Source organism: Triturus cristatus, chromosome 3_2 (assembly GCF_964204655.1).
Source record: "Triturus cristatus chromosome 3_2, aTriCri1.1, whole genome shotgun sequence".
NCBI classification, from domain to species: domain Eukaryota; kingdom Metazoa; phylum Chordata; class Amphibia; order Caudata; family Salamandridae; genus Triturus; species Triturus cristatus.
In genome coordinates, this window is record NC_140584.1 from 984,029,980 (window position 1) to 984,052,589 (window position 22,610).

Sequence of the window (22,610 nt, forward strand, 5' to 3'; positions counted from 1 at the left end):
AAATCCAGCTCATTTAATGGCCAATGCTTAATGAGGGCTCAGTATTAAAGTACTGTCAGAAAGATAAGAATTGACCAAACCCAAGGAAAGCATTAATCTCAGCTTTGGATTCATCTTCCCCAAAAACCTCGCCTGAAAAAACAAAGGGCCTCTGGCTACATGGAGTCATTCAGCTCAAACAATACTTAGGGGCCTGATGCGTTGTTGGTCATAAGGCCTCTGACCTCAGGTTGGAGGCCTTATGACCGACATCGTTGGTTTCAATTCTGATTTTGATAGAGCCAGTCGGAATTGAAGCCAGCTGGTCATTACGGCTGGTTTCCGGCAGGCTCAAGGAGCCAGTCAGCTAGTTGGAACCGGTCCGTAATCCAGATGGACGAGGGTTTATGTCGTCCAGATTACAATGCACGGTTTCCGGCACGGTTTCCATGCCGGCCTTTCTGACATGGAAACCCTGACAAAAGCATGTTTGTGAGCCCCTAGCAGGGCCCCCATTCTTTTGCGGCCTCTGGTTGGTGGCTGAGGTTTATCCCTGTTAATCCCTGCACCAGGTGGCAGGAACCCACCTCATATTTCCCCATGGGAGCATGTATAACGGCTGGTTTACGGCTGTAAAACATGCTGCCAGAGGGAAATGTCGGAATGTGACCGCACCATGTGCGGTCGCATCATAAAGAGGCGGTTGGGACCGCCGACGGTCCCGTTTCTGAGATGGTGTCGGAGGGTGCAAGTATGTCCAACATCTTAATAGGCCACCTAGTTTCTTTGTTCCTACCATGTTACGATGCACAGTTTCCGGCAGGGTTTCCATTACGGCCTTTCGACATGGAATCCCTGACGGAAAGCATGTTTGTGGGCCCCTAGTAGGACCACCTTTCCTTTGCGGCCTCCAGTTGGTGGCCGAGGGGGCACCTATGGTGTCCCCTGTTAATCCCTGCACCCCATGACAGGCACACAGAGGTGCATGGCACGGGGTGCAGGGATTAAGACCACCTCATATTTCCCCATTGGAGCATGTATAACAGCTTTACCGGCATAACATATGCTGCCATAGGTAAATGTCGGAATGCGACCGAACCATGTGCGGTCGCATCATAAAGAGGCGGCTGGGACCGTCGACGGTCCCGTTTCTGAGATGGTGTCGGGAGGATGCAAGTACACCAGACATCATAATAGGCCCCCAAGTTTCTTTGTTGCAAGTCTGCAACAGGATCCCTAACACTTTAGTGTCACTTTGTCAAGCAGAGAATGGTCAGGTGGATCACTCTAGGGTAACAATCTTAAAAATAAATCAGCGTCCATCTTGATTCTAATTTTGAGTTAAGTAGTCTATTAAAATCAAGCTTGCAAGAGAACATCAAACAAAACCCAGAATTCTAATAACCTCAGTGTAGCAAGGGGTTCAGATCTGATAGGGAACAACTGCTGAATCCTAACACCTTTCCCACGTTGTTTCTACAGGTGTTGAAGATTGAGTAACTGAGTAGTGCACAATTAGTAGAAGAAGCAGAATTATGAGAAATGTCCTGACCCCCAGATGTAGACCACAATACACCCTTGCACCTTTACACAGAAGGTGGCATGTGAAACTACTGACAACATGTTGATTCAACACAGATGACAAACAAATCGCACACACAAATAAGCAGACCCGGTTTGTTCTTCGTTCCCGCAGGGTTCCTGCTGTTGCTTCCTGTCCCAAACTTGGCTTACTGTGATGAGAATTCCTGGCAAAAAATGGAACAGTGATTTTGAACAGACAATCCTTCGGTCTTGAGCAGTTATAGACATGGATGACGTGCACAAGAGAAGTGTGATGACACATTCTCATTTAGGACCACGTGTTGTTGTGATTAAAAAGCAGCGGCTTCAGAAATGCATTTAGCAGTGTGGCAAAGTGCAGGCCTAGCAGTGAGGCATGAGCTGAGGAAGGGTGCCAAAAACACAAAGAATCCTCATCAGTACCTACTCAGATGTATAATTGTAACAATGCACCAGAAACAAAATGGATACAGGAAATGACAAGGTAAGAAAATAAGTTAGGACACCGGTGAGGGGTAGAAGTCTGGCCCCTCTCTTATAAAAAGCTAAAGAAATCTGTAAGACTTTCTCTTTCACGTGTGAGTTTGTAGTTTCCATGGGTGTGCTGAGTAGAAATCTAGCCACAATCTGAAAAAGCAAAACTGATATATAATTGTGTTCATAAAGCTTTAGAAAGGATTGTTGGGGCCTTTTCTTTCAGCTTTAGGAATTCACTTGTCATAGAGTTCCCATGGTCTGAGATGGTGTGGCTACAGTAGTTATCACTAACGAAAGCCATCTGGAAATCCCACAATGGAGGCATGACACAGAAAAGAAAGTTCCAAAGTCCAAATGTTATCAAAAAAGCTTGCAGGTTTCATTCACTAGGGGACTGAATTGATCAGATTCTGATACCAAATCTAGGACCCAGTGCACAATCAAAGGTGTAAGAGTTGGTGTGACTTACTCTTCAATGTATCTGCTGAATAGGAGGCATGCCTCCTAGGAAGATACAATCATTGGGGAAATGAGGAGGATAGACTTTCGGGCTGGTGTAGTTCTCCTTGAAGAGTTATATCCTCAGTGTTGTTCTGTGTTGTAGAAGAATCAGTACTGGTCTAATATCAATAAAGATGGTGTTCAAGCTCCTCTAATGAGAAATGGAGAAGGCTTGACTTTTGCTTTTTTTGCTTTTTGCAGTGTTTGTTTTTTCTCCATTCTGGCAATTTCCAGATTCCTGGTCAGGACTAAATCCAGACATGGCTACTTTGTCAAGAAGAGCTGGGGTCTTGTTATTGAGGGCTGTGTAAGTGATGTAGCTGGTCTTTAAGATGATCTGTGCTGGAAGGAGGAGCCAGTGTAACTTTTTTAACACATATGGGATGCCCACAAATTTCTTTTAGTTTTAATAAACTATGCCCCTATGTTTTGAGGGATGCAGGAGTCTGCTGAGCATGGCATTTCCTCTGTACAATGGGAAAGGAATGAGGCTTGTACAGTTGTTCTGATGTCACCTTCATGGAAAACAGCTTCATTTACTTCAAGAAGACGGATAGAATCCATGCTGAATTAGCTATCCCGGTGATGTTTTGCTTGAATGAGAGTCTGTGCTGACGGTGAATACCAGAGATTTTGCATGGTCTGGCAGCTCTAGGGTGAGGCCTTGTGTTTTTAAACAGGAGAGCCAAGCTTGAATCTGGGGTTATTTGGTGCTGTGTGGGGCAGGACGTTAGTTGGTTTAAATGGGTTGAGACTGCATTTGAGTCTCAGCACGTCCTTGGGTGAGGATATTTTAAGGTAGAGTTGTGTACAATCTAGATATAAAGGGTGCAAAATGCTGCTGTGTGCAAGAATTGATCTGAAGGTCTCCATGCAGTAGTAAAGATGATGGGATGGAGAATCGAGCCATGAGATACTCTGCAAGAAACGGGGAGCATCTGTGGTACTGTGAAACATATTAGGACAAGCTGTACCCAGTTCATGAGTTTGAATGTCAACCATTTCACGAGGGTCCCTGAAAATGCCATGCATATTTTCAGGCTATTGATCAGAGCTACATGATCTTCTGGGTAAAAGGCTGCAGAGAGGTCATGAAAGGACAGAAGGCAGGGGTAGTTCCTGTCATTGAGGAGCACTTGACTACTTGTAATGCAGCTCTCTCAGCGCTGCGGAATAGTCTGACGCCTGATTTATAGTCATGTAGAGGAGTATTCTTCCTGATGTAGCTGGGTGGGGACTGCTTTCCTATTGTTTTTCTCTCCGAATGGAAGGTTTATGACAGTGGATTTTTATGAGATCTATTGGGTCTATGGATGGTATTCAGTAGGAGATGAATCGGACTTGCCTTAAGGGGATTTAGGAATGATCCTTGGCTTACTGAGGGATCAGAAATGCAGAGAAGGGGTGTGAGGGCCTCTCCTTAAAGGGAGGATATGATGGAAGAAATAAGGCTGTTGTCTTCATAGTAGCTTGCCTTGAGACATTAGGATGTTGGACAAATCCATGTACGAGGAGGGAGGTCTATTTGCTAGGGGGGTAATGGGGGATGGGTGGGAGTGAGTGGGTCACGGAAGAGATAATGATGATGGATCTGATTTTGTTGATCTTCTCAGTAAAGAGAAGGTTAATGGTGTTGCATTTGTCCAGTGAAGCAGGGACTGTGTGTTCTGAAAGAGGATTGGTCCAGTGTTTGACAGCCTTGAGCATGGAATATTAGTTGCACCGTGGTTGAGAAATGGTGAAACGAGCAGGGCAAATAAGTTGTGTGCTTTGACTAAAGATATTTTTATGGCAACATGAGTAGCAAAAGCCTGCTTCCCTGCTAGATAGGTAGAAGCCATCACTAAAGCTGCAAACGAGCCTCACTCTTACTAGAATATGGACCATACCCAGCACGATATTCATGCGGTCCCGCTCACTATCAACATCTGCAGCGATCTGAAGATCGCGTTTGAATCCTGGCAGTGCAGGGTCAGCCTTTCATCCTTCCAAGGTTGCTAAATTGAGTGCTATTAACTGGAGTAATAGTAAAGTCTGATATACACGGTGCTTAGAAACAGCAGAACTGTTACGAAGCTGTATATGAGAGGCGGGATATCTTTGCAATAACACATAGCTTTATGCCTACCCTGCAGCTGGGCCACAGACAAGTTTGAATTAAACAATTATATACGATTGAGTAATGTCATTGAACAACCCTCGGTCTTGCAGCCAGTACCATAACTGTGGATCTCAAAATACAGAAGAAAATGCCCTTCCAGTAAATTGGTAAATCCCTCTTCTACAAGCTTGATGCATTTATTGAGGATAACAAGGGCCAATAATCACTCATTTCCAGGGTGCCAGTTTGGGAAAGAGTCATACTAAAGGTGTGTAAACCGAGGTGTTTATGAGGATCATCCAACCAGCCATTTAAAACAACCCCTCCATTTGGATGCATCTGCTTGCAACTGGAAATCGGATGATCCTGTTCAAAATCTGAATATGGCAAATGGAGGGAGAGCAGGGACAAAGGTCACTCTGGAGCACAACGTCATAGACGCATGGAGCCTTGTTACGTTGAAAGACCTTCAGAACATGTCTCAAGACTGAAATTCAGAAGTGGACCCAAGTTTGTTGTTTGGTAGATTCTTCAAGAATTTTCTTTCATCTTTGGTTTCCTACAAGCTCCATCACTCATTCACTAGCACAGATGAGTAGGACAGTACTGTCCGCACCTGTGCTTAAACTGGATCTAAATGCACACAGTATTAAAAAAGGAAGGCATTACCTTGCCCTTAACTAGAGATTAATGAGCTCTTCCACACTGCAGCCATCGTGCTTCAGTCGGTTATATACACTCTATCATCTAACCTCACTTGAGCATGGATATACACTTGTTCTGATTGTATGCTTACAGTATTCATCATCCAGTCAGGGCCCCCTTGCTTGGCGCTGGTATGCTAGGTTGCAGGACAAGTCTTTGCCCACTCACCCACTGTAAATAAGCTTCACAATAGAGTTTACATTCAGATTAGAAAGCTATGCTTCCACCTGAAGTTTCTCACTTCATAATACATTTTAACATGTGGTAATGGGATGGCATAAAGCAAGGGTGGCCACTGAAAATATGTAAAATAAGTAAAATCGAAGTTCTTGGTTAAAAATAGGCAATATGCCAGAAAGCATTGCTTTCTTGACAGGAATATGCCCCTCATCATATCCTAAAATAGCTTTTAAAAACAGAAAATATCCTCTCTCTTTTTGCCACCACTTCTCAGGACCACAGGTTATAGCATAAGCCCTGGAAGCTAGTCTGAAGCATTTGCTGTCTATGTGAGTAGTGCAAAGTGTTGTAGGATGTCTAGACGTGGGTCCCATTCTGACTGTGCTGCAGAGACTCACCAAGATGAACCTCACCTATGAGAAGCAACAAGGCCATACTCCATCCGAGGTAGCTTGTGCTTATGTTTAGGCGGGAACTAACAGTGCATGCTGAACTTTTCCTACCAGAACAGAACCAGAGCTGGTTTGCATGCGATTGGTTCTCTGCTACACTGAAGATGAGCTGAACGTAGAATACATGGCATGCACTCAGAGTAATTGCTAGTGGTTTAGATTGATTTAGACATTTATAGCCATCATTTTCTTTTTGCTGTTCAAGGATCAGGAGGGGACACTGCCCTCTCACGCAATCTCTCCTTGAGCAGTTTTGAAACTGTAAGCCAGTGGCTTAGCAAAACTTGAGCCCCCCCCCCCTTTCCAAAGTCAATAGAGGGCCCGCCCTCTGGACTCACTCAGGAGCACTCAGGCCAGGGTACTGTGCTGAGGGGCCCACCCCCGAAGCTTGGGGCCACCCCCACACTGGGTGGGTTGCTGGGGCCTTTGTTATGCCACTGCTGCAAGGGGAACTAGGACGGTATTAGGGAATGTCTGTTGCACTGTACTTACCGTCTCTTTGATTCAGCGCCACTTCAGTGGCGGCTGCTCCGCTAAGGCGGGAGAGCGTCCTCTCACTGCTTTTCGCAGTGTAAAGAGAGGAAAAATAAAATGATACTAACTTGGTGTTATTATCATTTTATTTGTTACTGTTGCAGCGTCATGTAGGGGCGGGCAGATCTGCCCTGCTCTCAGAGCAGGGGGGGAGAAGTGGTGAGCACTCTGAGTGCGCAATTACTGACCGGCCAAACAGCCATGCGTACTCTGCATGTCCTGCACCCAGACTGCATTACAGCCTGGGTGGAGAACATCTACAGGCTCCCATTCCCTGGCAAAGCGCCGAACTATGGCGCTCAAACCAATCACAACGCTCCATTGCAGCGTTGTGATTGGCTATGGGCAGCCCGGGTGCTTCCTGTTTGCACAGAAGAAGCCAGAAAGAGGACGGAGGAGAGGGGCCGGCCGGCCAGCTGGTTGGCAGGTAAGTGCATTTTTTTTAAACTTCCTCACTGCTGCTTCCTGGGAGCAGCCTCCACTGCCTACCATAAAGCAGGTTGCAAATCTAAATGGCAACTATATAACAGTGGCCACATGTTTTCTAATTTAAGAGACAAGTAACATTATTTACAGTGGTGGTGTTTTTCAAAGGTAGGCAGTATTGCACAATACTTTGACATCTGAAGAGTGCTCTATTTCTGATTTGGACTATAAACACATATCCCAGTATGCGATACTACTCGGTTATTTCGGCTGTGAGCACAGGAGAGTCTTTTTCAGAAAACAGATTGGATGTTTTCAAGTGATTCCCCTGGGTGATGATTTTTGTTGCCATTATTAAAACTAGAGGCACTTAATTTACCAGAACATATTTTCTGAATAAGTATTACATGATCTCAGCATGTGGAGAGTGTAGTTCCGCCATTGGAAGTTTGCAAACGTGACCAGAGCTTGAACATAAGCATTCCATCAATAGCAGTGAGTGAAGGTGCCTACACAGCAAGAAAAGCAATAAGCCAGTTAGCTGACAAGAAGGCAAAATATACTGCATGCAAATTTACCCTCTAGGTGGTGCCGGGAGAGGTACTTGAGTCCTTCGTCAAGCAGGATGACCGGGAAGGAAATCTTCATAACTACCACCCACTGGTGCCAGTTCAGTGGTGTGACCTGGAAAATCAACTGCAGGCAGAAAGACAAGGTTCTAATCACTGAAAGTGGAGACAAACTAAATAACGTTCTTATCAACAAGCAACCCGACAACATCTGCAAACGGTTGGCGACAGACAACACAAGACACAGGAGTCAAAGAACACCAGAGACTTCAATATCGACCTTACATATCATTCTTTCCTACATTAGCTTTTTTATTCCATTAAAACACCCATAAGAAATCCAACCATCATCACTTACAGGCATTGGCTCCACATAGAGGATTAAAAAGTGCAGGGCCATGGACATGACGATGGCCCCCAGCAGCCAGAAGTTGAGCCACGGGGGCATCCGTAGCAAGGACTGGTTCTCAGACAAACTGCAGGGATGGAACAGTGGCATTAGTAACAGGAAAACACAAAAATAGGAAAATCACACCGGTTTGTGTATTGAATTTTCATAGTCCAGCAATTACAGGGTAAGGCCATCTCTTTGTACTGTGATTCACTGAACTAGTGCACAAAGCTCTTTAAAAAAAAAATGATTCTCCTTTTCTTACAAACCACTATTTATTCCTTTAAATTTGTTAAACATTACATGTAATTAGCAACAAGTTGAACATAGACATGTACAAGGCAGTTAAGGAATACCAGCCTGTTCTAGTTGGAATAATTCCCAGTCATTTCATAATGTCAGCGCTACAGGCAGCGATGGACAGGGAAAGACATTACAAAATAATTGTCTATGATTCGGAAAGTAAAACAGGCCTCATTCCTCTCTAAACGTTGGTCAAATAGGGGCTGTCAGAAATAGGTCTGAATTCGTTTTTAATTCAGATATATATATATATTTCACTTTATTAAATAGCAGATTAGACATCAGACTTAGACCATGATAGAATGACAGATTTAAAAGTTAAACACTCACAATATAAATGGTCCCATTTAGAACTATTGCATGCAAATGTTGTGTAGCTATCCTGAAAACCTGGTGTGATTCTGACGCTTGAGATCCACTGCTAGTTCTGCTGAATATGTATCATGAAGATCAAGAATTGCTATACACTGGCAGGGGATGAAACTGTTACACAACGCTTTGAGCACTCTAGAACTGTGAGAACATTATTGTTGTAGTGTTTCTCCTGTAACTGTACCTCCTCGGATACGTAACTACACTATCACTGCTAATGTACGTTGTTTTAATTTTACTTGTCGAAAGTCATACCTGATTTCAATAAAAAGAAGTTATATAAAAAAACATTTTTTTTTTTAAAAGAATTGCTATACACTATTCCTTACAATTTTCCAAAACACCAACAACCCTAGTGCCAAACAAAACTACTGCCATTGGCTAAACCGGTCATGTCCATGAGTATAAATTATGTTCACATGTTTACAGGACATATGAGAAATCTAGATTTAACGACCCTAGCCCAGGCTTCCTTTTCGTAACAGAGCCCACAACTAGCTAGTGTCAGAATCCGGGGTTCACCATGTGTTACCCATTTCTTTCTCCTGATTTTGCTTTATTCTAAATCAAAATCATAGCTTGATAAACATCTTACAATCTACATCACCAATAAATAGAGTGGCCTTCGGGCCACCAAGAGAATTGGGTAGTTCCAAACTCCCTGGACATCAGCTGGGAAGTACCAGCTTTGTAATTCTATATTTAACCTATAGTTTTCAATTTTAGGTATGGCCTAAAAACAGCTATAGCTCTCTTGTCAGACTTGTGTAATAAAAAAAACATATAAATAGAAAATCTATACATACACATAGAAGGATTTGGATCATTCTATTGGCCTGTTCGCTTATCAGTCACATTTTGCTTCCTGCCATCATAGCACAAAGCATTACAAAATTAATCTACCCACTTTAGCCTGAGGCTCTCTTACACTGAATGCACTTACTGCTAGGGTGGTGGGAAACTATTTTACTTTGCCAATTCTTTTGCCCTTTCATTCAATATCCTTTAACTGCTTGTTTAAAGTATCCTTGTGTGTTTAAACTATGCCTTCAAGTAACAGTAATTCAAACCAATAGTAACGTTTCATTGCACCAATTAAACAATAGGATACCCTCTGATGTGCATTCAAAATTCTGGAAAAAAGGGTTCCTATAGCAGCTCCAAGTTCACCTGCCTGGTAGGAAGCACTCATACACTTCTATTAAAATTATATGCAATGGTTATGGTTTAAATTTAAAAGTTATATTGCAAGCATGTGGTTTGTCATTTTTAGGAGGCTAGATGTTTTAATTCTTTTCATTTTTGTGGTGTGTCTTCCAGTAAAATTAAATACGGTGAATCCTCACATACGCTTGTCAAGTTCCGGCATATTGACTTTGCCCCAGAACAGGTTAGTTTACAGCATTCAGCAATCCCAGCATGTGTGTACCTGTTAAGAGCATTGCACATCTCAATGGTCACAAGCACGGAGAGAGCCATTGTGGTTGGATACCGGGATTCAAAGACTTCACAGTCGATTCCTTCAAAGAGGGGGTTGTCAGCGGTGCATTTCATGAAGTGTCTCTATTGACAAAACCACAATTGTAACAACGAGCGGGATTGTAACAAGATAAATAACAAAAGCAAAAGGAGGTGGGGAGAATCAGAAACAGTTGAAGGGCACACATTCACATTTAATAATGGTAGTACATTTTGTGAAACTGAAAATACTTTCCTAAAAAGTTTTACACTTCAACATCAACTTGTATTAAAGATAATGCGTAAATATTACATGGGTTATTATGATCTTAAGATAGATGCTGCAGATGGCCATTCAGTAGGAGGCCTCTAGGAACAACTTTAGCTTGCTGCTAACATTTTATTAACATCAAATTGCAGAGGGTATAAGTTTCAGAAGCCTAAATTGTTTCAAAGTTATCTATAATTCAGAAACAATTCAAATAATAGTAGAATGTGCAATGCAAATAACATTGCCTATGTGCCTTTAATTGTATGTGGTGCCTTTGCCTAGAGAAAACATGTTTTGGATCTGGATTTATGTTGCCTAAACTTAAAATAATTCCACTTTACTAGAGAAAATGTGTAGTTAACCAAGGAAAATCGACATGACTCGGTCCAAGAAATCTCTCCAGTCATGTACATTGAAATGACCATTGCATGACCTTTTATTTTTGGTGTGCAAGGTTGCAAGGCTGCTGACCAACAATTGTGTGCAGTTTACTAAAAGCTTGACAACTTCACTCAGCACAAACTGGCAAAGGTATTACAATACACAATAGAGGGGAAAGGAGCCATGCACAATAGTGGGAATGTACGCACTGTGATGCAAGGCTGGGAGCAGCAGTGCTCAACTTCTTTTGGTGGGCTGCTCTCCTTTATTTTTAGATCCCTAAGGCACACAGGATGGGGCCTAGACTCTTCAAGACTCCTGGGATCAGGGATGTCCTACAGGGCGACCCAGCAGTCCCCTCAGAATGAGGAATGAAGAAGTTCACACAGCACCGCTAACAAATCCCTGCAGCAGAACATCCCATCCTGTTAGATGGATATCAAGTCGTGGTGAATTGACTGAATGTATCTACTACCTGGGCTTGGGGTTAAGGCTTTATGAAGAATTGTTCATGAAAAAATACAGATAGAATCCACAATGAAGAAAATGTGAATGGTTTTCCAGAAGTAAAATATTTTTCCTTGTGGAGAAACACCTTTGCTTAAAAATCCCCATGAAATACGGGATTGTTCTTTCCCGACCCTGGAAAGAAATTTATATCAGCCTTGGCACAAGAAGTTTTACCTGCATACTGCAAATTTTAGACAACCTGCAGCAATTTTATGAAAACAAAGCATACAAGTTGGATAATTTTCACTGAATTTGGACCAAGTAAGCGGGGGGGTGCCCTTGCACATGCTGTCATAAGTCAGCGGAGTCTGCTCTTTCCACCCAGGCCAAGCTTGGATAAACCCAGTAAGCCTGTCCGGGAGACAATTTGGTCTCTCACGCCCCCTCGTGTTCCTGCAAATATATCCCAGCTTGGTTGGCTCAGCCGGTAAGCAAGAATGTGCCTGACTAAGGGCTCGAGCGACCCAGTCTATCAACCCACAGATTTTAATAAGCCTCGAACAACAACAGAAGAGATGAGATCCGGGAATACGAGAAAAGCACTTCCAGCTTTAAAACGGAAGATATCAAAACGGTTGGCCGCAGTCGTGGAGTCTGCTCTTGCCATTCCGGTGATCGCACCAGATCCCTTGGTTTCACTGAAGGCTTCCAACCCGTCACCAACGGGACGGCAACATACCAATAAAAGCAACATGCAACCATTCTATATATCCTCTGCGAGCACCTCAAAATCTTACTCGTTACTGGACTATTTTAAAAAAGCACCCGAGGCAACTAAATCTTGCGAACCAACCCAAGTCTCTGAGCCAAATACACAACTGTCTCATTTGCTTTCCAAATCATCTATCACTCCGGTTCATGATCCGGATGTTTTCATCTTTGGGTCAGCACCCGACGTTCGGAAACCTGTTTCAGAATGTTCTATGATTACAACTCAAACACCGGTTTTAAGTCATCATCAACCCTCACCAAGTCAGCCTCCCCACCCCCCCCCATGACTCTGTTAATCAAGAGTATTGCACTAATCAGCAACCTTTTGTGAGTCCAACTTATAATTTAAGTTTCCAAGCTCCGCATGTATCTCAACCAGAGAATCTTTTGGTTATGTCACCACATAACCCCCAGGAGTTTGAGATGGCTCCTATTGCGCCTCATTCTCATTTAATTTTTCCACAAATTCATGGACATAAAGACTTGATCCCCATCTCTGATACACTCAGTCCCGGTTCACCGCAGGTCTTAAGTTTTCTAGAGGGGAGCCCAGACCAAGTTAAACCGCAACAGTGCCCACTCCCACCCCAAGCAGCAACTTCAGCCTTTTCAAAGGTTTTACAAAAAACAGAATTAAAAGATCAACGGCTAGTAGATCTGTCTTTTTCTTTTATGAACACCTCCACTTCACCTAATAACACACCCCACTCTAGATCTAAAAAGGAGCTTCACCACAATGCCGCTACAACCCCGACCATATGGCCTCAATTACTTCAGACTTTTCAATCTACAGTCACGGCCTTAAATTACCACTCGGACAAATTGGACACTCAGGTGGACCTATTGAACACTTTAGCTTTGTTCACTGCAGGGATCGATAGCAAGCTGGACAAACTGCACAATCTAATAATGAGTGCGCAAGCATCTTCAAAACTGGTTCAGTCAATCTGTTGCTGCTCACCTATTATTGAATCCCTTTCCTCGCTCCCAGACTTTCTAACTAGTGTCCTAAATGAAGTAAAACTGCTGAAGGGTGGCGGTGTTCCGTCTCGGCCTGATCAACCCCCTCGATCTCTCTCAATACACGAATCAGATAAGGTGAATACCCCAATACCAACGACCACTGGGTTACAGATGAGAGGGGAACGAAAACTTTCTATGACACAGACCGACCATCAAGATGACCCTCACCAAGCCCAAGGTTCTTCATGTCTGACGGTACCGTTGGTACAAGCCGTTACAAGCCCTCAGACAGCAAATGGGCTTTCCAATGTCATTGATAGTAATATGTCAGGGTCAAGTGTCAATCCAGCTGTCGTTGCACCCTCCATCCCGGAAATGCTCCACCCTCCCTTGCTACCTTGTAGTAAGAGAGAGCGTAAACGTCAGCGAAAACAAAGGAACAAATCAAGACTTAATACCAAAGCTGATCTTCCTAAATTATTCCCGTTGTTTTCAATCGCTACCAACAAAAACACCCCAAGCACTTTACAATCTTTAGCAACGCCAACAAGCTCTTCTCGAAGCCCCCATAAGGCAGATATAACCACAACCACCAATCAACAGATTCCTCTGAGCAGTCTTGAGCGAAGCCCCCTACCACTGGAAAATGGGCTTTCAGAATCTCAGCCGGACACAAACGAACCAAGAGGCAACTCCACTGAGATAACTACAATGAGGTCATTAGTCACAATACCCCAACCCCAATTAGCAGTGTTGCCAAGTCCATCTCGACTTAGACCTACTCTCCATAATACAATCTTCAGTCAGTCATAAGCTTTTATTCGATATGCAAGATATCTTGTAAGCACATAAAAAATACAATAGACACATAAAAATCACAGTTACAAGAAGCCAGTATGAAAAACATAAGAATATAAAAAAGGGCATAAATTTCCCATAATAAATTATCTAAAAAAGAATTAAACAGCTACTGACAATCTCTTGCAGCGAATGAGCCAGGACCACTTTAAAAATTTCGCAATTCCACACACAAAAAGGGGGGAAGTGTCCGTCGTTAAAATGCGCAGGGCCTCAAGGTGACTACGTGTGCCCATATTGCGACAGAGGGGTTTCAACCAGACACCCCTGGGCCTTGCATAATCCGGGCAAGCAAATAAAACGTGTACAATAGTCTCAACCTTGCTAGGGCAACATGCACAATTGGGAGAAATGCGGGGCACAGGTGACCAACTCGATACCAATGCACCTAGGGGGAGGCATCCAACTCTGAATTTGAAATAAAGGGCTCGGTCATAAGGGAGAGTTATCAAGTCCAGGTAGGGTTCAAAAGCCACAGTGTCTTTAATTTGCAAAAAGGTGACAGTCGACTTGCAGTGGTTGGAGGTTGTATTTAGCCGCTCCGCACACCAGTTCCAATAATGCGCCTTGACAACTTCTTTTGTAGGGGCTGAACGTGATGACCAGCAGCCTCCTAGACCGACATTCTCCAAAAGCTTTTTGGTATCTCTAAGCCACTTTATTTTGGCCCAGCCCCCCAGACTCATAATTTCTCCCAAGGCATCAGCATAAGATTTCAATTCTTCACCCCTCCAGATTCTTGTCCATAACAAAAGCGGGCGAAGCTGGGCCTGGTCTTTAATATTTTTGCAGCCCATGTCCAACCGGACAGGTACGGATGGAGTACTCAGGGGAACGGAGATAAGAGATTTCAATAACTTACTCTCCGCTGTCTCTAGATCTTTCAAACAGCAATGGCCCCACAGTACTGCCCCATACAAGGCTGATGACACTACTTTAGCCTTGTAAATGTCAACTACTGGGGTGAGGGATCTTCTTGGAGAGTCCCTGAACTCCCTCATAAGGGCACCTCCCACTCTCCTATGGCTGAGGACCATTTTATCAATATGACTAGCCCAGGACATCCTATCCGTAATCCGGATACCCAGGTAGTCAAATTCGGCTACTTTCTCTAGGGGGGTCGAATTTAGAGTCGGGGGGCGGCCCAGTTTCTTAGGAGGATTTAGGACTAGATATTTTGTTTTATCCACGTTTATTGTTAATCCTCTTGCATCACAGAACTCCTGAAATCGTGTTAGTAATTTCTGAAGACCTTGAGGGGTCTTCGAAATCAGGAGCGTGTCGTCCGCAAATAGCAGGGTGGGGATCCGGACTCCACCGAGACAGGGGGCGTCGGCTGGTTCTTGCTGGAGATGTTTTACCACCCCATTCACATAAAGTGAAAATAGGGTTGGAGCCAAAACGCAGCCCTGCCTTACGCCCCTAGAGACTGGAATCTTCTCAGTAAGTTCACCGTTTTTACCCCAGCGGACCTGGGCAAAGGTATGGGCGTGAAGGTTGATAAGAAGTGACAAGATGTAAGGGGGTAAGCCCAGCTCGAGAAGTACCCTCCAAAGATCCTCTCGGGGGACTAGGTCAAAGGCAGTCTTCAGGTCTATAAAGGCCAAATAAAGGCTGCCCTTGCCCAGTTCCACCACCTTCCACCCCAGTAATATCAGCCTAAACACCTGCTCAATTGTCCCCATTCCGACCCGAAAACCTGCCTGAAAGTCTGAAAGAATTTTATTCTCCTCCACCCAATGGAGGATCCTTCCGAGGATAGCTTTACCTGCTATCTTTTGGGTGGAGTCGATCAGACTTATGGGTCGGTAGTTACCTGGAGCTTCCCTGCACCCTTTTTTATAAACTGGGACCACCACCGCCCCTTTCCAGGATTCAGGTACTGCCCCTCCCATCATGATGTCATTAAGGAGCGCTGCTATGACCCGTGCCCATTCAGCTGGGAATGCCCTCATAAGGTCTCCCGGGAGGCCATCGGGACCCGCAGCCTTGCGTGGGGCTACCCACCCTATAACCCCCTCAAGTTCTAGCGGAGTAAAGAGGTCGTAGGCATGAGGTTCAATTATATGCGTAAGAGCCATCCCCGCATTACAATCCCCTTCTGGAGGGAGGTATAAAGACCCAAAGTGCTTTACCCAGCTTTGTGGCGAGATGTTACAGGGTCTCATAAGTGCATCGGGGTTTTTCCGTGCACTTATAAGTTTCCAAAATGCCCTTGGGTCTCTACTTTTGCTGGCCTGGAGCAGGTCATCCCAATATTTATCTTCCCACTCCCTCCTGGCTAGTTTAAGAGAGTTATTGTAGGCCCTCCTTGCTTCCTGTATCTCAAGCCGGGACTTAGCTTTAATCGCCTCAACTAACTTAGCCTTAAGAACCCTACATGGTTGGGAATACCAACCCTCAGGGGGTTTTTTAGAGAGTTTATTACCCAATTTATTATGATGAAGGGTAAAGACATTAGTCAAGGCATCAGTCAGGGAGACAAAGAGCCCACTCACTCTACCCACACCTTTCGACGATGTTCCAAGGTTTAGTACTGTATGGTTTAGGAGAGATTTTATTTCTTCTACCTTCCCCTCTGATAAAACCAGTTTGGCCCATTTAATTCGCCTGCCACAAGGGGAGACTTCCGATACCTCAGGTGGTGCTGCTACTTGGTTTATAGGAACCTTACTTGAGTGACGCCACCACTGAACCATACTTAAAGAAAGCAGGTTATGGTCGCTTTCAACCGAGGGGACCACCTGCATGTCCCTTACATAGGGCCACAGACACACGTCTACTAAAAGATAATCTAACCTAGAGGTATGTCCGGGCCTATTATACGTGTGTGCGCCCAGCCTATCCGAGGGTGTCCTCCCATTAGCAGCCCTTAGATTGAATTCAAGGCTCAGGGAGTATAACTGAAGCGCCACTTCTGACCACCTCTTGATCGGTGGGATTTCCAGAGCCGGAATCCCCCACCTAGTGTCCTCCTCTTCTTGGTCGAGGGAGACGTCCGAACCCAAAGGCTCGAACGTACAGTTCATATCACCTGCAACCAGTGTACAAGACTTATGTGGGGTGTTGTTTAACAAAGTCTCGAGTAATGATATTATAGGAGACTTTCTCCCGCCCACGGTTCCCCGGGCATAAACATTATAAACGTTTAAAACAACTCTCCCCCTACGGTCTATTAAAGTTATGTTTTGAATGTCGGGAGAACCTGTGGGGAAATCCATAATTCTGCAATCGAGAGATGCCGCAACCCAGATAAGGAGGCCACCGGCTGGGCGCCCCCTCCCTGAAGTTGAGACATGCGCAGAGGAGAAATAGGAGGAAAAACCCACCCTGTGAACCGGCACACAACTCCATGTCTCTTGAAAGAGGCACAGAGAGTGCTCGTCAACCTGCGTAGTAAAGTCAGCCAGGGGCAGCTTTCCTGCAATCCCCGCGACATTCCAGCTGAAAACCTTAAAGACAAGGTCCGTCACAGCCGGAGTGCTGCAGGGCACCGGAATGTCCCCGCCTGTACAGCTCCTCGGGAAAACGTGAGGACAGCAAGGGTCTTGCAAGGTGGGTATAAGGTCACCTATCCCACTTGCAGGCTTACTTTTGCTAAATGATAATATTTCCACTGAATCTACTCTCTGCCCAACTTCCAGTCAAATGGGTCCCGCTGAACACAAATGTTTCTCCCTGGAGTCCCCTGAAATCCCATTCCTATTCTGATCAAGAACAGGGGGACTTAAGCCTCGACCGGTAGAGTCAATGATTTGCCTGGGGTAAAAGAAGGAAAGGTCTACCACTTTAACCCCCGGGACCCCCATATTAGGAACAGGGGTACAAATTGATGGTACCACTCTTGGATCTTGGAAATTTACAATTATACAGTCCCCCTCCTGTGTTTTTTCTCCGTGTCCAACCCAGTCCACTCTACGGACACTCAGTATAATGCCATCCACACCTAGCGGGATTGGCTTATTTGCCTTTAGCCAGTGGATACACTTATTCTTAAGTGATTGATGATTTTCCCACTGGCCGTCTTTTAAAGGAGGCACATTAACCATGACTGCCGCAAAGGGTTGACAGTCTGGTGGAAGATTTACTGGGGGAATTTGACTCACTTGTTTGCTAGGGGCAGGTGAAAGGGTCGATCTGGTGGTAGGATGGGGGACGGACCTAAGGGATTTCTCTAAGGCTAACCTGCTAGAGTTGGTGCAAGCCCCTTGTTTTTTAGGAATTTCCATTATACGACTCACTACCTGTGGTTGCTTCTGTCGGGGAGACTTAGGTTTATTTTTATCGGGCACTATCTGAGTTTGAGGACCCTTTTGCAAAAGTCCTGCTTTGGGACTTGGAATGGATGTGGAAGCTGTAGTAGATGGGCTATTAGAAGCTCCCTTCTCACAACATCGTGGATGCTTAGAGGCTCCCTGAGATGAAGGCACGTTTCCGGTTGCGACCTGGTTCTTAGCTTCGGTCACTCTACTTGTTTGTTTAACTGCTACTTTAAGTGAGTGAAAGCCGTCAAGGGTTGATTGCTCGAGTTTGTCGATCCTATCCCCAAGGCCTTTGACTTGAGTTAGCAACGGATTCAAGAGTCTATAAACCTTCTCAAGAATATTTCCTACCGTTGCTAAGTCCGTAAACTTTAAAAGTTTCGCGCTATTTGGGCCAGAGTGTGGCTCCTCAGGAGAGTTTACAACATATAATACATCAACTTTATTGAAAGATATCCGGGCAAGGCACACGGGACCTTCTCCAATCTCAGAGAGCACACTTAGACTCCCCAAGTGCCAAATCCTTACAGCCCAACTTAATCCGGATCACTGATACTGCTAATAGTGACACACAGTACCTAAAAATTCTCCTTGCCCCAGAATACAAATCAAAAGGTCGGCAGGACATACTTAACAGATCAAATATAATTAAATTAGTAAACAGTGTTTTGGGTTTTGAGGCTTTGATTTCGGATGATATCGAGTCAATTGAATTTCTCCCCCAAGGGGTACTCAACCCTCAGAGGTAACCGTGGTGTCCTTTAAGTCTACCACTTGGGTACGACTATTCTTAGATCAAAAGGTCACATTTCGGAAATGGGGCATCAAAATCTACCCCTACTCCATGCCAGGATACCCTACAGTGTTATCCCAACAGTCATCTACTTTGCTGAGTCCGGTTAGCCAAAGAACTGGGGGGAAAAATAGGCCATACTCAATCCTTACCAGCCACCCTGTCCCGTAATATATCAGATTGACCACGTGATGAACATCTCGTAGCCCAGGTTCAATCAGGACGCCTCCTATATCCTCCCTCAATTATTCCGTTCCCCCAGTCGCAGTCTTTGCTCACCCTATGTTCATGAAACATTAGTGGTTTCCCTCAGAAACTCACAAATTCAGAGATCCATTCTTTTATTTTTGGTCATGATTTAATTGCCCTTCAGGAAACCTGGGCCTCTCAAACCAGCCCAGTTATTGGTTATTGGTTTCATTGAATTTTGGAAACCGGCAATCAGAACCTGTCTCTATGGCCACCCTAAAGGTGGTCTGTCGATCTATGTTTCAAATAACCTAAAAGGCCCGATTGAGATACTGACCCTTGACGAAGACTGGTTACTTGGTGTTAAAATTAGTGCATGGAACAAACAGCGTTCTCTTTTACTCCTAAATGTGTATATTAATCCTAACACCCGTTCAAAAAAGGCCCATCTAACGCGTTTAATGAAAATCGTGTGTGACATGGTGGTGGACTATCCCAATTCAGATTACATTATTACTGGAGACTTCAACACTAACTTTTTCCAGGGTAATTCTATTGATTACGAAGGGCTTTTTACATTTACAACCTCGGAAGTCAAGGCACAGTCCAAACCCCCAAACCAAGTGTATTGTGGCCTTGGTGAGCTCTGTGTGCTGCAATTCTTAAGTATTGGTTTTCTGGCAATAAATGGCAGATCTACGAATGATACTCCTCCAAACTGGTCCTGGTCAAATGGCCGCAAATGCTCCTACTTAGATTACACCATCTGTAATTTAGCGCTGTTCCATCACCTGAGCAACTATAGCATTCTTCCTCGATCAGAAAGTGATCACCGTCCCCAAGTCGTCACCCTTAATATACAGCCAGAGTACCATAAACCTGCTTCAATGACATGCCCAGGAATTTATACAGAAAACCTAAAACGGTTAAGATGGAATGACGACATCAGCCCAAATATCATGGAAGCATGTTTGGTATTTATAACAGAAAGCACTGACGCAGCGGTCTCCTCCACTGGCGCGTGGTCGTCCTTCTGCTGCCAATTGACAAGCCGTTTTCCATCTAGACAACATGTTCACAAGGCTCATTTCAGCCGCCAGTTCCAAATTTCCAGTCAAACAAGGGCATTGAAGAAATCTAGAGACAAAGCTCTGCGGATTCTCAAGACGTCCCCAGGAAACAATGAGTTCTTGAATGGGTATAAAGCCAACCAAAAATTACTCAGGGAGGCAATACAAACTGATAAACTGCGCCATCTAGCCCAATTTTGATGCAAACTTTTATGGGAGAGCAAAAGCTGCAACTCTAAAAGATTCTGGGCCCTAATTAACCACCAAAATTCTAGCTCTTCTAGATCTGGGTCAGCAAATATTGCAGAAGCTGCCTGGTCTGCCTATTTGACTGACCATTTTAGGGCCTCAGAGGTCTCTGAGTCTACAGTTTTATCTGTTCCTAAACAACCGACAACCAACCCACAATTGATCAGGAGTAGCTCCATGGTCTGTTTAGACCCAAGAAGTGAAGACCTACAAGTCACTCAAGAAATGGTCACCAAAGTACTATTAAAAGCAAGATCAGATGTTGCTCCGGGTCCAAATGGCCTACCACAGTCCTTGTTTAAAACAAACATTGTCCTATGGTCGAAATACCTAACCAATCTTTTCAACTGTGCACTGACAAGTTCAACCATACCGGATTCATGGCGAGGGGCAATAATCCATCCGATCTACAAGTCTGGTTCTCATGCCTCTCCAAATAATTACAGACTAATAGCTTAGATATTGAAGCCAAGTTTTTTGCAGGAACACTATTGGAGGAACTGAGATATTGGGTAGAGCAGAACAATCTGATTCCAATGAACTAAACTGGCTTCACCGCTAACTCCGGTACTATGACCAACTTACTGTCACTGTCTATTATTGTCGACAAAGCATTAGTCACATCTAGGATGGTTTTTTGTTGTTTTGTAGAATTTAAAGCCGCATTTGATCGGGTACCAAGGGCCGCTCTATGGGAGAAGCTAAAAAAATGGGGGATCCCAGACAAACTTCTGGATGCGATCATCCAACTACATTCGGGCACGTGGGTACAAGTGAAGTTGGGGACTGGCACACATCTCTCTCGGAAAATCATGACAACTAGAGGGGTCAAACAGGGAGGTGTGCTGGCCCCCCTTCTTTTCAATCTGTTCATAGCTGATCTGCCATCCTCCCTCGAAGAAACAAACAGCCACTCGCCTAAGATGGGAGGTGTACCGATAAGTAATCTTTTATATGCCGATGACCTGGTCCTTTTCCGTTTGACACGGGTAGGGCTGCAAAGGCTACTAAACAAATTGGAAATCTACACCACCATGAATGGGTTAGAGGTTCATCTAAAGAAAACCAAGTGGTTACTTTTGGTAGAAAACTTTACCGTGGAGGAGGTTGGCTATTTAACAACTCTAGTCTCACAATAGGAAACGCTTATAAATATCTTGGGGTCAACTTTGACTCCAGGGGCAACTTTAACAAACAGCGTAAGGTCATTTCAGTAAAAGCCATGAACATACAGGTGAATTTTTGCATGCTCTCAAGAAATCTGTCTGGCCCAAGCTTGTCCCCATTACTGGAAGTTATGAGAGCAAAAATAGGGCCTACATTGACTTACGGTGTTGAGATTTTTAGGGGGAAATTAAACTCCTCTTTGAACCAACATGTGACGAAACTCTACAAAAAAATCCTCCACTTGCCCAAATCAGCCTCTGCTGCACAGATCAGACTCGAATTGGGTCTATTAAACTATGAAATTTCAGCCACTGGAATGTATTTAAACCTGTGCCACAAATTGAGACAAGCAAACACAGGCTCATTGGAGTCCTTAATTTGGTTGGATATCTCCCAGAACAATCCACGCGGCTCTTACAGTCGTCTTTTTAAGGATTCGATCCAAGAAATGTCTGCAGGTGCCCTATGGGACCTCAACCCCAGTAAATCAGTATTTAAAACTAGCATTAAGAAATGCACTCGAATGAGGTCCCTGATCATTGATAAAGCCCAATTTGCCAAACGCAGACATGCTTGGGCAACAATGGCCTCGTATGGTCGGTTATCCCCCGCATCCTACCTATCTTGCACTTACTCCTTGCACCTAAAAATCAGCTTTATGGCTGCCAGACTGGGCGATTGGCAATTTCTAAAAGATCTGAACGTCTGGCGCCGTCTGTCAGAGGACGTAATGTGCAGAGGGTGCGGTATGTCTCCTGAAACCCTGGAGCATATAGTATGTCTCTGTCCATCTTTTATGTCACAACGTAGACGTAAATTGAAAATTGAGTGGAATAGGCTGGGAATCCGAACGTGTAGACAAGCAATTATTGTAGATTTAACGCCAGAAAACATAGGTCTAAATATTGCTTTTACAACTTTTTTACAACATGCTTACCGCACTTTTAAGCAGTAATGGTTTGGTATGTTTTTATGCTTTCTTTAAGAGCTACTTCATTTCATCGTGTAATTTCTCAAATGCTGCTAACACTACTTTTATCTGACTGACGCTTTGCACAATCAGTTGTCATTTTATGAAATATTGGATTGCACTTACGGTTGTTGTCAAACACTTGAAATCAAATGTATTTTAAACGTTATGCTTATCATTGCATTTTGCACACTAAGTCCTTTTA

The 22,610-nt window shown here is 44.2% G+C and overlaps 1 protein-coding gene across 2 annotated transcripts in view; it reads right to left on the reverse strand.

Moving 5' to 3' along the window:
* The window catches only part of ATP2A3 (ATPase sarcoplasmic/endoplasmic reticulum Ca2+ transporting 3), a 469,813-nt gene that overhangs the window by 16,515 nt on the left and 430,688 nt on the right, over positions 1-22,610 (reverse strand). Inside the window, exons 18-21 of one of the 2 annotated variants that reach the window (XM_085649575.1) lie at positions 9,983-10,116; positions 7,846-7,963; positions 7,497-7,614; positions 1,652-1,727 (exon numbers count right to left, since the gene is read on the reverse strand). In XM_085649575.1, the coding sequence (XP_085505701.1) occupies positions 1,652-1,727; positions 7,497-7,614; positions 7,846-7,963; positions 9,983-10,116 (446 nt within the window). The remainder of the gene's footprint in view (positions 1-1,651; positions 1,728-7,496; positions 7,615-7,845; positions 7,964-9,982; positions 10,117-22,610) is intronic. The other variant, XM_085649576.1, reaches the window with a different exon arrangement.